The sequence below is a fragment of the Geospiza fortis genome, unplaced genomic scaffold (assembly GCF_000277835.1).
Source record: "Geospiza fortis unplaced genomic scaffold, GeoFor_1.0 scaffold212, whole genome shotgun sequence".
NCBI classification, from domain to species: Eukaryota; Metazoa; Chordata; class Aves; order Passeriformes; family Thraupidae; genus Geospiza; species Geospiza fortis.
In genome coordinates, this window is record NW_005054644.1 from 293,647 (window position 1) to 306,047 (window position 12,401).

At 40.3% G+C, this 12,401-nt stretch overlaps 1 protein-coding gene across 1 annotated transcript; it reads right to left on the reverse strand.

Moving 5' to 3' along the window:
- Positions 1–375: 375 nt before the first annotated feature.
- Positions 376–12,369, reverse strand: TCEANC (transcription elongation factor A N-terminal and central domain containing). The gene is made up of 3 exons (XM_014311055.2): positions 12,311–12,369; positions 10,056–10,157; positions 376–1,702 (listed from the first exon to the last, which is right to left on the reverse strand). Exons 2-3 carry the CDS (start codon positions 10,066–10,068, stop codon positions 612–614), a joined length of 1,104 nt encoding a protein of 367 aa, XP_014166530.1. The 5' UTR covers positions 10,069–10,157; positions 12,311–12,369; the 3' UTR covers positions 376–611.
- Between the last annotated feature and the right edge of the window lie 32 nt (positions 12,370–12,401).

Below are 12,401 nucleotides of genomic sequence, written 5' to 3' on the forward strand. Positions count from 1 at the left end.
ATAGCTAAAAACACTAAAGCAGAATCTCATTCTTGCTTTCATTTGCTAGCTGCTTTCTACCCCCTTTAATGCTCTACTTTTAGCTTGTTTTTTCCCTTTCAGAAATCACCTCTCAAATCAACTTAATAATTGAACACTTACTTGCAAAAAGTTATTTAATTAAGGAGTGAATCCATGCTGAACATTCTGCAATGCACATAAGTATGTGAACTGCAGTTTTGGAAACAGTTTGTTTATTGTAAATGAAACTTATGTTCCGTGAAAGAACTGTCCTGAAGTTAAAAAAAAATGTCCAAGTATCCCGTCCCTTCAGGAAAAAACTCAGCACTTGGTATAATTTTAATGGATTTAATAGCAAACATGCCACTCAGATACAGTGTAACCATTTTTTGCCTTTTACCCTTTATTTCTTTACATATTTACATTACTTAAAAACATGTGCAATCCATCCAAGCCATCTTTAAAAATACATTAGCAGGTTTTTAAAACTGATTTTGCAGTTTTTAGTGCCAGCACCCACACAGTATCAGCACAGAATTTAAAATGACAGAGTTTCAACAGAGGTAAGTTGTCATACACGTTTCCAAGCCCTTTATTACAGAGGGACAGCATTACAAACAAATCCATCTGCTGTGGTACCACTGTTCTCCACATCCATTACAAATAACGTACGTCAACATTTGTTCATCTGGATTTGTGTTTCGCACCCAAGCTGGAAGGAAGAGAGTTCCTCTGGCAATCACAGTGACAGTGCAATCAAATTTTTCACAGCATCTGCACTTTATTTTGTTTGTCTGTGTGCCATTAATCACTTGTGGAAGCTGATGTTCCTGAACAGATGATTTTGTGTACAGAGCCCTGAGCTGTTTCAGTTCATCACTGGCCATTTCCATCACTGTCATCTCAGCAAAAGCCTTCGGGCTCAAAGTTCCTGAAAAAAGGTTATGCTTTAAGTGGCAACTTTTAGGGTTCTTAAGGTTAGAGATTTTACTTCTGATGCAATTTTTATACTTTTTATCATTTTTAGCATGAAGAGCAAAAATATGTTCTTCAATTTCTTTAGCTAACTCTAGCCATTTAACAGTTTCTTCTTCATCTTTGGCAGAACCAATCAAAGCTTTGTAAAGAAGATCCACACATTTACACCTCAGAGCTCTCATCAGATCCTGCTGCAGACTGGCTTCACTAAGAACAGATTTAGAATCTTCATGAACAGTGTGTTGTTCCTCAAAAGAAGAATGCTGATTAATACTGCCTTCTGCATTGTTATGTACCAAATTTTTAACAGTTTGTGATGGGACCAAAGTGTTGGAACTAGTACCATCTAATGCCTCCTGCTGACATGGTCCTTCAGACAGCAACTGCTCTCTAGGAACTACACTGAGATGCTCAATTTCTTCTTTCACATACACAGAAACTGACTTTTTAACTTGCATTGACTGAGCACAGTTATTCTTGTAAAGTGTTTTCCACCTGGACAATAACTGCTTTGCTTTCTTTTTCAGCTCTCCTGAAGGGCAGCTCTTGAGTACTCTATATACAGCCTTGGTAACTTCTGTCCCCTGAAGATATTCTACAGTCATATCAACATCTGCAAGTTCTTTAAGATGATCCTCAATATCTTGCAAATTGTTCTCAGACAGCAGTGTTTCAATACAATGGATTCTGTGTACAATATCTTTCAGATCAGACATTTTTAAACCTGGAAACAAACAAAAAGATCATCACCCTTCCTGCAGTTATAACATTAATTCACCTTCTGTATATTCACACAAGGTCTTCTTTTCATTTTTTGCTATTTTACACTATTTTATTTGTATATATCACTGGGTTTCCCACCTTTTTCTTAAAAACACCATTTTGCTTTTCACTTGCTATACAAGAGATCATCTCTTTCAGAAGTTTCTCCTTACAGCTATCAGAGAAGCAAGTCGGAGTCATGACTTTTACCTGAGGTTCCACTGCTGCCCTTCCCCTCACAGTGCTAGCTAATACTAGCACTGGCATCATATTACAGATGGATTATCAAGATGGGGCAGCTCAAAAACAATGACACCTGCAGTGTTTCAAAACACTGACATCTACAAATTTTGAAAATTCTCAAAGGTTAAAGACAGATCCCTCTATATTTTCTTGCAGCTGTAGCATTATTAAAGCATGCTCTCATATATTCTCACGCATAAAGGAAAATCAAAGGGGATCTTCAAAATGCAGAATCTCATGGTTTCAATAGTATTTCCTTTTGATTCCTTTTCATTAAGCCCTTTGATGAAAAAATGTTCAGTGCATTGTTATTGCAAATTTGCATGCAAAAAATAATTTTATATTCCTAACAGTATTCTTCTTACTGAAAAGGAGAATTAAATGTAGAATGCAGAAATGAATGGTATGTTCTAAGTATTGTGTTCTTCTTTTCCACAGTTATTCTTCTAAGTTTATGCACAAAATCTGTGTTTTGTCTGAAATTGCATCCGTCCTGATTCTACTCCAGAAAAACTCCTCTGCCTGACAGAGACAAGGCCAGCTACACACATTCCTATGGGAAGAAGTCAAAAGTTGGTTACTTGCAGCATCATTGTTTCCATAATGAAAACTCCTGAGAACAGGGGTAGGGAAAGGACAAGAGATAGAGCCGGGTAATTTATACACTGTTATTTCTATGACCACCACCAGCTAACATGACCGAAACAAGTTCAAACTTTAGGTAGGACCTCAGAGTTCCACAGAAGAGAGGATAAGACTTCATTTTTTTTCTATAGGAACAGAACCAACCCATCCTCCATAGTAAATGTTCTGAGCACTCCCTTAAGCTGTATTTAAACACTTGTCTTATGTTTTGAAGTCCTTCAAAAGCTCAATAATGGCGATTTCAGAAACCAATTTATTACTCAAGAAGTTTCAAACTCAGAGAAACAGGATGCAGTTTTCATGTACTTAAGTTGAGCCCTCTGCATCACCATACTAAAAAGAATGTCAGTGCATCCACTCATCTGTTCTGCTACAGGAACACAGAGGCTGTGAACAGAAAGAAGAGCTTTGTGATGTAGGAGAGCCAAGATAAAGCAAGAACAGTTCCCTGTCTCCAGAGTACCAAGAGGGAGAAACTTGAAATTATTGATGCCATAGTAATACTGCAGTGTATTTTCTAGACAAAGCTCACTGGGAACCCAAGTATAGCAAGCCTGAGTTCTTCCCTGCTCAGACTCCTGTTCTTTGAACTCTGATGTTTCTGTTATAAATCAGATAGAACAGAAAGTCGGGAGAAGCCCCAAAACCTTTTGAAAAGAATGCAAGTGTGTCACAGAAATCAAGTTGCAATTCCAAATGGAAAATTATTCTACCACTTGAGGGAGCTGTGACATAGCAAACTCATGGAATCTTTCAAAATGTGCATGAGAGACTCCAGCCTGCGAAGAAAAAAGATAAAATAATTATGCTATGAACTTTAGGAGACTTCACATTTTTAAGGTACATATTTGCCTAATTTTGGCAAACAAACCATGTAGAGTGCATAGATGCTGGGATACAGACAGAAGGGAAAGAGTATATCCCTTATCCAGTTATTGTCTGTACACTGTGGCTTTGATTTTTTTTAAATTTGGAATTTGACCGCTTTTCTACCTGATTTAATGCAATTTGACAAATGCTGCTGAGCAAATATTTATAAAATTAACTGAATCAAGCTCAGTCAGCACTGTTCCACAGTTCAGCTGTGTTCCTAATTCTAAGAGACAAGAAATCTGAGAAAGACTAGGTTTTTCCTAAGTTACGAAATGAATCATGCATCTTTGTTAAGGTGGAGCTGTAAGAAAAAGAAGGAACAAATGATAGTGTCACAATTTTGCGCAGTAGAAAACAAACATCCTCAACCCTCCCACAACTGCACAGGGCATTTCAGCTTTAGCAGTGACAGAATCACAGAATGGTTTGGGCTGGAGGGGACCTTAAAGAACACCTAGTTCCAACCCCCCTGCAATGGGCAGGGATGCCATTTACTAGACTTGGTTGCCCAGAGACCCATCTAACCTGGCCCTGAATACTCCCAAGGATGTGGCAGGCACAACTTCCCTGGGCAACATGTTCTAGTGCCTCACCACCCTGTGCAAAAAGAATTTCTTCCAAACATTTAATATAAATCTGCCCTCTTTCAATCTAAATCCATTGATTGAAATGGATCATCTGGCACTATCTACCCATATAAAAAGTCCCTCTCCCTCCTTTTTATAAACACCCTAAGGTACTGGAAGGCCACAGTAAAGCCTCCCCAAAGCCTCCTCTTCTCCAGGCCGACCAAGTCCAGCTCTCTCAGCCTGTCTTCATAGGAGAGGTGCTTCAGCTCTCTGAGCATCTCTGTGGTCCTCCTTTGGACCTGCTCTAACAAGTCCATGTTTTTCTGGTGCTGGACCCTACAGCTGGATGCACCACTCCTAGTGGGGGAGAATTCCCTCCCTTGACCTGCTGGCTGGGCTGCTTTGGATGCAGCCCAGGGTGCCATGGGCCTTCTGGGCTGCAAGCACACACTGCTGGCTCATGTCCAGCTCTTCATCCACAGGAACCCCCAAGCCCTTCTCTGCAGGGCTGCTCTCAGTGACTTCTCCCAGTCTGTGCTCATGTCTGGGATTGCCCTGACTCAGGTGCAGCACCTTGCACTCAGCCTTGTTGAACCTCAGGAGGTGCTCACGGGCCCAACTCCTCAAGTTTGTCCAGGGCCCCCTGGATGGCATCCTGAGCTGCTGTGGTGTCATCTGCAAACTTCTGAGGGTGCACCGATCCCACTGCTCATGTCACTGATGAAAATATTAAAGGGTGCCAGTCCCATGAGAGTCCTGAGGGACACCACTCACCACCAGCCTCTACCTGGACATAGAGCCACTGACCACAACTCCCTGGCTGCATCCATCCAGCAACTCCACATCCGCTGAATATGAATGAGTCCATCCATAAAACCCATGTCTCTCCAATCTGGAGACAAGGATGTCACGAGGGACTATAATAAAGGCTTTACAGAAGTCTAGATAGATGACACTGGTCAGTCTTCCCTTGTCAACCCTTGCTGTCACTCTATCATAGAACGCCACCAGCTCGGTCAGGCATGACTCACCATTAGTAAAGCCATGCTGGCTACCTTGAATTACCCTCCTGTCTCTTATGTGCCTTAGCACATCTTCCACGAGGCTCTTCTAGGCACAGAGGTGAGCCTCACCAGTCTGTAGTTCCCTGGATCTTTCTTTCTCTCCTTTTTAAAAATGGAAGACACATTTCTCTTTTTCCAGTCAGCAGGGACTTCACCTAACCGCCGTGACTTTCCAAATATGCATGAGAACATCAGTTTGAATTCCAAGCTAAACTGAAGGTTACAAGGCTCGTATTTACAATGAGACTTGGTAATGCTGTGCTGATGAGGCACTTTCTTGCCAAATCATTACAAGCTCTCACTCTGACTGCACGGTATAATGAGTCACTTGTGTGTACAAGAATAAATTATGACAATCAATAAAAACCTTGTAAGCCAGTTTGCTTCCAAAAAAAAAAATAAACATCAGGCTACCTCAGGTTTAAAATATGGCCATCCTGTAATAATAACAAGTTGAATCAGAACATTTTTAAACAGTAAAATGACTAAGTAAGAGAAAACCAGCAAACAAACAAAAAAAAACCAACCCAGCCTGAGACACTTGCTGTTATGTAGGGGGATATAGTATGGGTAAATGAAGGTGGTATAGAATGTAATCTTATCCCTTAAAGAGTTGCAGCTGAACCAATTACTAAAGATTAGGAGCAGGCCTGATGTTAACAGGCCACACCAGTAGCCAATAAGAAGAGTGTTATAAAAGAGTGGATTGGTTGGTTGAGGGGAACTGGAGTCAGCTGGCTACTCCAAGGACGAGTCAGTGCCTAGAGGACCTGCCTACAAGAAACATCAAGGAGATATGAAACTCTAGCAATGTGGAACCTTTGCAATATAATGATAATAGAACTCTTGCACTATAGTGACAACACTGTTAAGTGCAAATTCAGTCCCCGGGAAAAACACTGCCCTGTCCAAAAGCATTTGGGATAAATGCTTTGACTTTGCTTTACACCTTATCTTGTACAAAGCCATAGTCCATTTTGTCTTAACCCTGAAAAACCAAGAAAAACTCAGAATGCATCCAAGCAAAGTGTATGAAAATCTTCAAAGGGTGAACACCTGTCCTTTTCTCCCTCATCTCAACCTCCTATGCAGGTGAGCTTTTCTCCAAGAAATTCTATGTAATTGGAAAAAAAATCCAGACCACAGCCCAGACAAGGATCAGAATTCAAGTACTCCTAACAGTGTGTCCTGGTTTCAGTTGGGGTAGAGTTAATTTCCTTCACAGTGGCTCATATGAGGCTGTGTTCTGGATTTGTGCTGAACACAGGCCGATAATATGGAGCTGTTTTTATTATTGCTGAGCAGGGCTTACACAGGGCCAAGGCCTTTTCTGCCTTTCCTGCTGCTATGATGGTGAGGAAGTTGGGGGTGCATGGGAGATCTGGAGGACACACAGCTGGGACAGGTGACCCCAACTGACCAAAGGATATTCCAGACCATCTGACATCATGCTCAGTATATAAAGTGGGAGGAAGAAGAAGGAAAGAAGGGACATTTGGAGTGATGGAGTTTGTCTTCCCAAGTCTCTGTGAACATGGTAGGCTCTTCTGGAGATGCCTGAACACCTGCCTGCCCATGGGAAGTAGTGAATGAATTTCTGGTTTTGCTTTGCTTATGCGTGCAGCTTTTACTTTTCCTATTAAACTGTGTTTATCTCAACCCAGGAGTTTTCGGTTTTTTACCTTTCCAATTCTCTCCCCAGTCCCACTGCTGGGGCTGTGAGTGAGAGGCTCTGTGGGGTTTGGGGTTAAACAATGACACAAGGGAATAAATGTTCTGCAAACATTGTGTTAAAAATGTTAATGCTACAGCAGAGATGGTGCCTAGCATAGGCCTGGAAACATCAGCTTTGGGCAACCTAAATCCCAGATAAACAATGAAAATTACCAAATGCTATTTTAAATTCAAGAGCCTAAGCAGAAATCAGAGAATTCTCTCAGCCAGCCTCCAACCCCAAAAACATTTCTTCATCCTATCTACAGTGGGAAAACAGGTATCAATGATGTCACCAAGAAATCATTTACTGGAGCTTTTATTTCATCTCAGTAAAAATCAGAGCTCCTCCTACTTCTCCACAGGACTGCCTCCCACACCTAACACATTCAGAACTAGACAGAAGTTCATCTTCAAAGAATAGCCACATGAATAAAGCTAAGTGAATACAATGAGAACTGAGGCAATACAACAGTATCATTTCCAGTTGTCCATGATCACTGACATCTCAGTGACCAAGAGTCACCTCTCACTCACAGACCCAGAAGCACTGGAGTACACAGCACTAATATGGAGAAGTAGCTTTGTTCTGGATCTTTTACATCAGAGTGCTTGAACTACAGCACTCTTAACTAATCTGGAGCTATACTGTCTCCACCCTGTGTTTCTCCCAGTGAAATCATTCTCCCACAGTTTTCCTCCCATATTAGTAAGTTTGAAGAGGAGAGATGGTAGAGTGTATCACATTCATGTGAAGATGCACAGAATATCCTCTTTTACAAGGCCAATTTTTAATCCTTATTTGGAGTTGCTTCTTCTAGACCCCTCAATATTTAATTAAATTTGAATTCATATATTCTTTAAAAAAAAGATTAAACAATCAATAGAGCATGTAATGAAATTCTCAAGCCTCAGGGATCAATCCCAATACAGAGCTGTCAGCACATTTTTTCTAAAAAGATCAAACATGCATGGATTTAATGAGATAGGAGAGGCTGTTGTCCTTACCAGACTGCTTAGCCACTGGCTTTGTTTGACACCAGTATGTAAGCCAGAGCTCATGAAAAGGTTCAATATATTACAGCTACACCAGATAAATTAAACCCTGACTTGTTCCATGGCAAAAACAAGATGAGAAAATACTTTACAAATTGAACAGCTACAGCTGTTTTGAGTTCTAGGATGCTCTGCTGATGTTAGAGAGGATGCACATCCCAGCAGACATTACCTTGCTAAGGACTCCTTTTATTAATTTCATTTACAGTTAAACTCATTCATACTGGAAGATATTCTAGCTTTTCCTATATCCTGTCTTCCTTAACCATGTGGATTTTTCTACTGAATGAAGTAGCTAACTACTTGAAACACTGAAAATATTACAAGTAATGCATTATTCTACTGATAGGAAATCTTTATTTTTACTGATATTGTTGACCTTGTTAATAAAATAATTTTATGAAGTTAAAAAAAATTATGAAAATTACTTTTAACAAGTTACAGGTTACAACTGGAGATATTAGCTAACCTCTTCCACAACTGGACAGATACACAGACTCACAATACATTCTAATACATTATGACTCAGGGGGCAATAATAAAATGTATATATAGTTCTGAGAGATTTGTCATCGACAGTTTTTTATTGGCAATTATGTATAAATAAAGTGGGTGTCTACTTGCTTTAAAATTTGTACCATTTCACATAAAGAAACACTTGTAGGATTTCTCTAAGGTACAACCAGGTTATTTTTCAATATTAACTAACTTTATTCTAAAATCCATTTCTTAGTTTGGGCACAAGGTCACAGAAATGTTCCATGGAGCTCCCTGGTTTTTCAAATTTTCATGACAAAGCCTTGTTAGAGCTGGCAGAGGAATCCCCTTTCTCTCAGCCACTTTCCACTACTTGAGGTACTAGCTGGGCCTTCAAGCAGGTCAAAAGTCAGGCTTTTGACACACAGGGCACATTTTCTAAACATGAACTTCCATTTTGGCCTCAAGTCACAATACATAGCAAAAGAAGTGTGTTGAATGGAACTTCAGCAGATGACTGAGACATGCCAATGATGCTACAGTAAAGTTTATCATGAGATTCAGGCTTTTGGTGCAGCTTTTCAACAAACACAGTTTTCAACAAACCATAGAGTAACTTTAGTGATTATATATTAACAGAGTCTCCTGCAAGCTAGAGTACAGCTTATCACCTGCATAAAAATCCAAGCTTGTTAGAAATACATCTGGCATTTTCCCAACACATCTTTATGATAAAGAGCAAAACTTAAGCTGAGCCAAGCAGAAAATGCTAATATCAATCCTTTAACATCACCTGTCTCAGTACTGAACCAAAACTTCACTGTGAAAAAGAGTTTTTTGCACTTTGTGAAATTACTGCTTCATTTCCTAACATTCATGTTTCTTCAACAGTAACAGATTTTAGAATAAAAAAGAATTGTCACATCTGAAAGACAACATGAACAATGTTTCACTAATTTCCCACAGCAGGAGGCTATTATAAACATTCTCCCTCACTCAAGAAACATACCTGGCAATAGAAATATTATCTAAGTGGATTTGTGTAGTTGTTTATTAAATAACTGTTTTTATGCAATATAGTTTAGTCTCCTAACTGTTCATCTGGATGGATGCAAATGTTCATATTCATATTTCCAATCACTTCAGACAGCAAAGTAGCCAAAAAATTTCAGGAAGGCTGTGGCACCTCCAAGTAGAAGCCAGTTTCTTCAACATACTTTAACTGTATTGCCTTAGACAGGGAACAGTTTCAGCTCATTGTATGTTTTGGTGCTCTTTCAACACCACTGGGATTGCATCACTCAGCTGCTCTGCTCCCTCTACTCGATGTCTGTGCACAAGAAGCATTTGCAACATTGTCTCCCAAAGACTGAGATATCATAATTCAAAATTCCTAGCACACTGAGATTGGTTTATACACTATGATGCTCTTAGAAGTAACAAAATGGGAACTGTTCAGCATTTCTTTTGAAGTTGTAAGCCTCTAGTCTTCCCATCTTTCCACTGCAGTCAAAATGATTGGGAGTTTACACCTTTTTTAAAAAGGAAAGGTTGCAGTGTTATGCACAACATGGCTCCAGCAGCCAGTACTTGAAAAAAAAATCAGACTTTCACATGTTCTATTATAACTACAAAGACTGAAAATTCTTTCCCTGTTTCCCTATAAAGACGTTACCTTTCATGTTCATTCTTGGCTTTACAGCTTTCTTCCACTATTTTGTAACTTCATCTTTAATTTCTTGTTCATTTACCCAAGGAGAATTAGTACTTTTTAAACCTACAGAAAAGAAGAACATGTTGTGAACTCCAGGTATAACACTGGCTTTTAAGTGAGAGATCTCATCAAACTTTCTTCCATCTAGTTTTTAGTTTCCATAAATATTGTTTATATCCTTTTGCAGATGTACCTATTTGAAACGTGGACAACCTTAACCTAAACAAAGCTTTCCTGAGGTGGATCACACTTCCTTCTTCCACTGAGCTCTGCACTGGGGCACAGAAGTCCAACAAAACAGACTGTCTTAAAGAGAGAAGACTAAATAAGTAAGTAAAAATGTACTTAAGACATATTTGCTAACAAAGCACATTTGTTAACTTAACACTTCAGAATGAAAATATAAATAATTTTGGAGAGAAATAAGCAATGCTTTCTCTTGAACACATTTCCTTGACAAAATAGCTTTAAAGATTATTCTTAATCATATACAGCTAGGAAGGAATTAAATTCTAGCACACTACAAGCAAAGGTAAATGTTTACTTTGCAATGTCTTTTTATGGAAAATTGTGCTGACAAATTCATATAAAAATGGAACATGTAAGTAATAAAAACATGCTTTATGAACTTCTGCAAGCTTTTCATCATTTGTCAGATGAACACCATCTTTTCATTGCTTTAACATTATTTTTTTTTAGTTAAGTCTTGGCTCTACACGATTTCTATTTGTCATTCCATTGCTGGGGCCATACTTAGATTAAATATCACTTTGTTGTTGTTTTACAGGTTTTCCACTGAAAAATTATAAAACTTCTTTCCTTTAAAAATAAATCCTTTGTATGCAGCAGAGTACATATGCTCCTGAAAAGGCCATCCATCCTGAATGGATAAAGAGTATGATTTAAACAAATGGTATTTGTAAAATATTATTAGTGTCTGCTGGCATTCTTTATGCTAAAAGATGAACACTTAAAAGTGAAAGTACATAGTTTCTTAATATTTTAGAGTCCTGATCGAAGACCCATGATGTACTGGTTCAAGCAAAGGGTGAAACACACTTGAAATGAAATAGATTTTTATATATTTAACTATTAAAATAATACTACATTTAAAAGCATGAACTCTAACTCCTTTCTATATTTATGCCAGTATATGTCTTATTTCAATACATCAATGCTGCATGGAGACCAATATAAAAAATACATAAAGAATTCCCATAATAGCACCATTACAGATATCCATCCTGCAGCTTCCAATCCAAGGTCAGCCTCTTCTGTGAGTGGAATTACATCCACTTTCGATATAAATCAGAAGGGAAGTTACGCCAGCTGGGAGCAGCAGCCCAGCCGTGCGCATTTGGAAGCGGCTCACATTCCCTTGGCGTTGAAGCCAGCCACAGGTGACAGCTTGTCTGGCCGAGGTTTGGGGTCAGGCTCATGCCACCAGTGGCTGAGAATCCCCACTGGAACCTCCATCTCGGTCAGCAGCCCACGAAACCTGGGGAGATCAGCCTGCAAATCTGCCCGGAAACCTGGGGAGATCAGCCGGCAATTCTGCCCGCGTTTGCTTCCCAGGAAACAGGTGGGCCGCACATGCTCTAAATGTGATCACTAATGCCAGGGGCACGCTAACTCTGTGGGGTTTTCTCCAAATTCTTCATTAAAACTTCACAAAATTACAAAAATAATTAGGTTGGAAATTATCTGAGATCATCAAGTCCAACCTATGACTGAACATCACCTGTCAACCAGACCATGGCACTGAGCGCCACGTCCTCAAACATCTCCAGGACCAGTGACTCCACCGCCTCCCTGGGCAGTCCATTCCATCTAATCACGCTGGTGAAGAAATTCTTCCTAATGTCCGATCTAAACCTCCCCTGGCTCCTCACCCGTTCCTGCTACACATCTCCGTACCCGTCTAGCTTAATTCTGGCCCACTGCTGTCCTGCTCAGGGGCGAAACGCTGCCCCGCACAGCCGGGGCAGGAGGAAAAGCAAGCACAGCCCTACCTACCAAACCCTCTCGTCCCAGTCACGCTGGTGAAGAAATTCTTCCTAATGTCCGATCTAAACCTCCCCTGGCTCCTCACCCGTTCCTGCTACACATCTCCGTACCCGTCTAGCTTAATTCTGGCCCACTGCTGTCCTGCTCAGGGGCGAAACGCTGCCCCGCACAGCCGGGGCAGGAGGAAAAGCAAGCACAGCCCTACCTACCAAACCCTCTCGTCCCAGGGCGCTGTTCCCGCTGTTTCCCGTTCCCCTCGGTGCCGAGGGCCAGCCGGGGCTTGCCCCGCGCTGAAGGGCA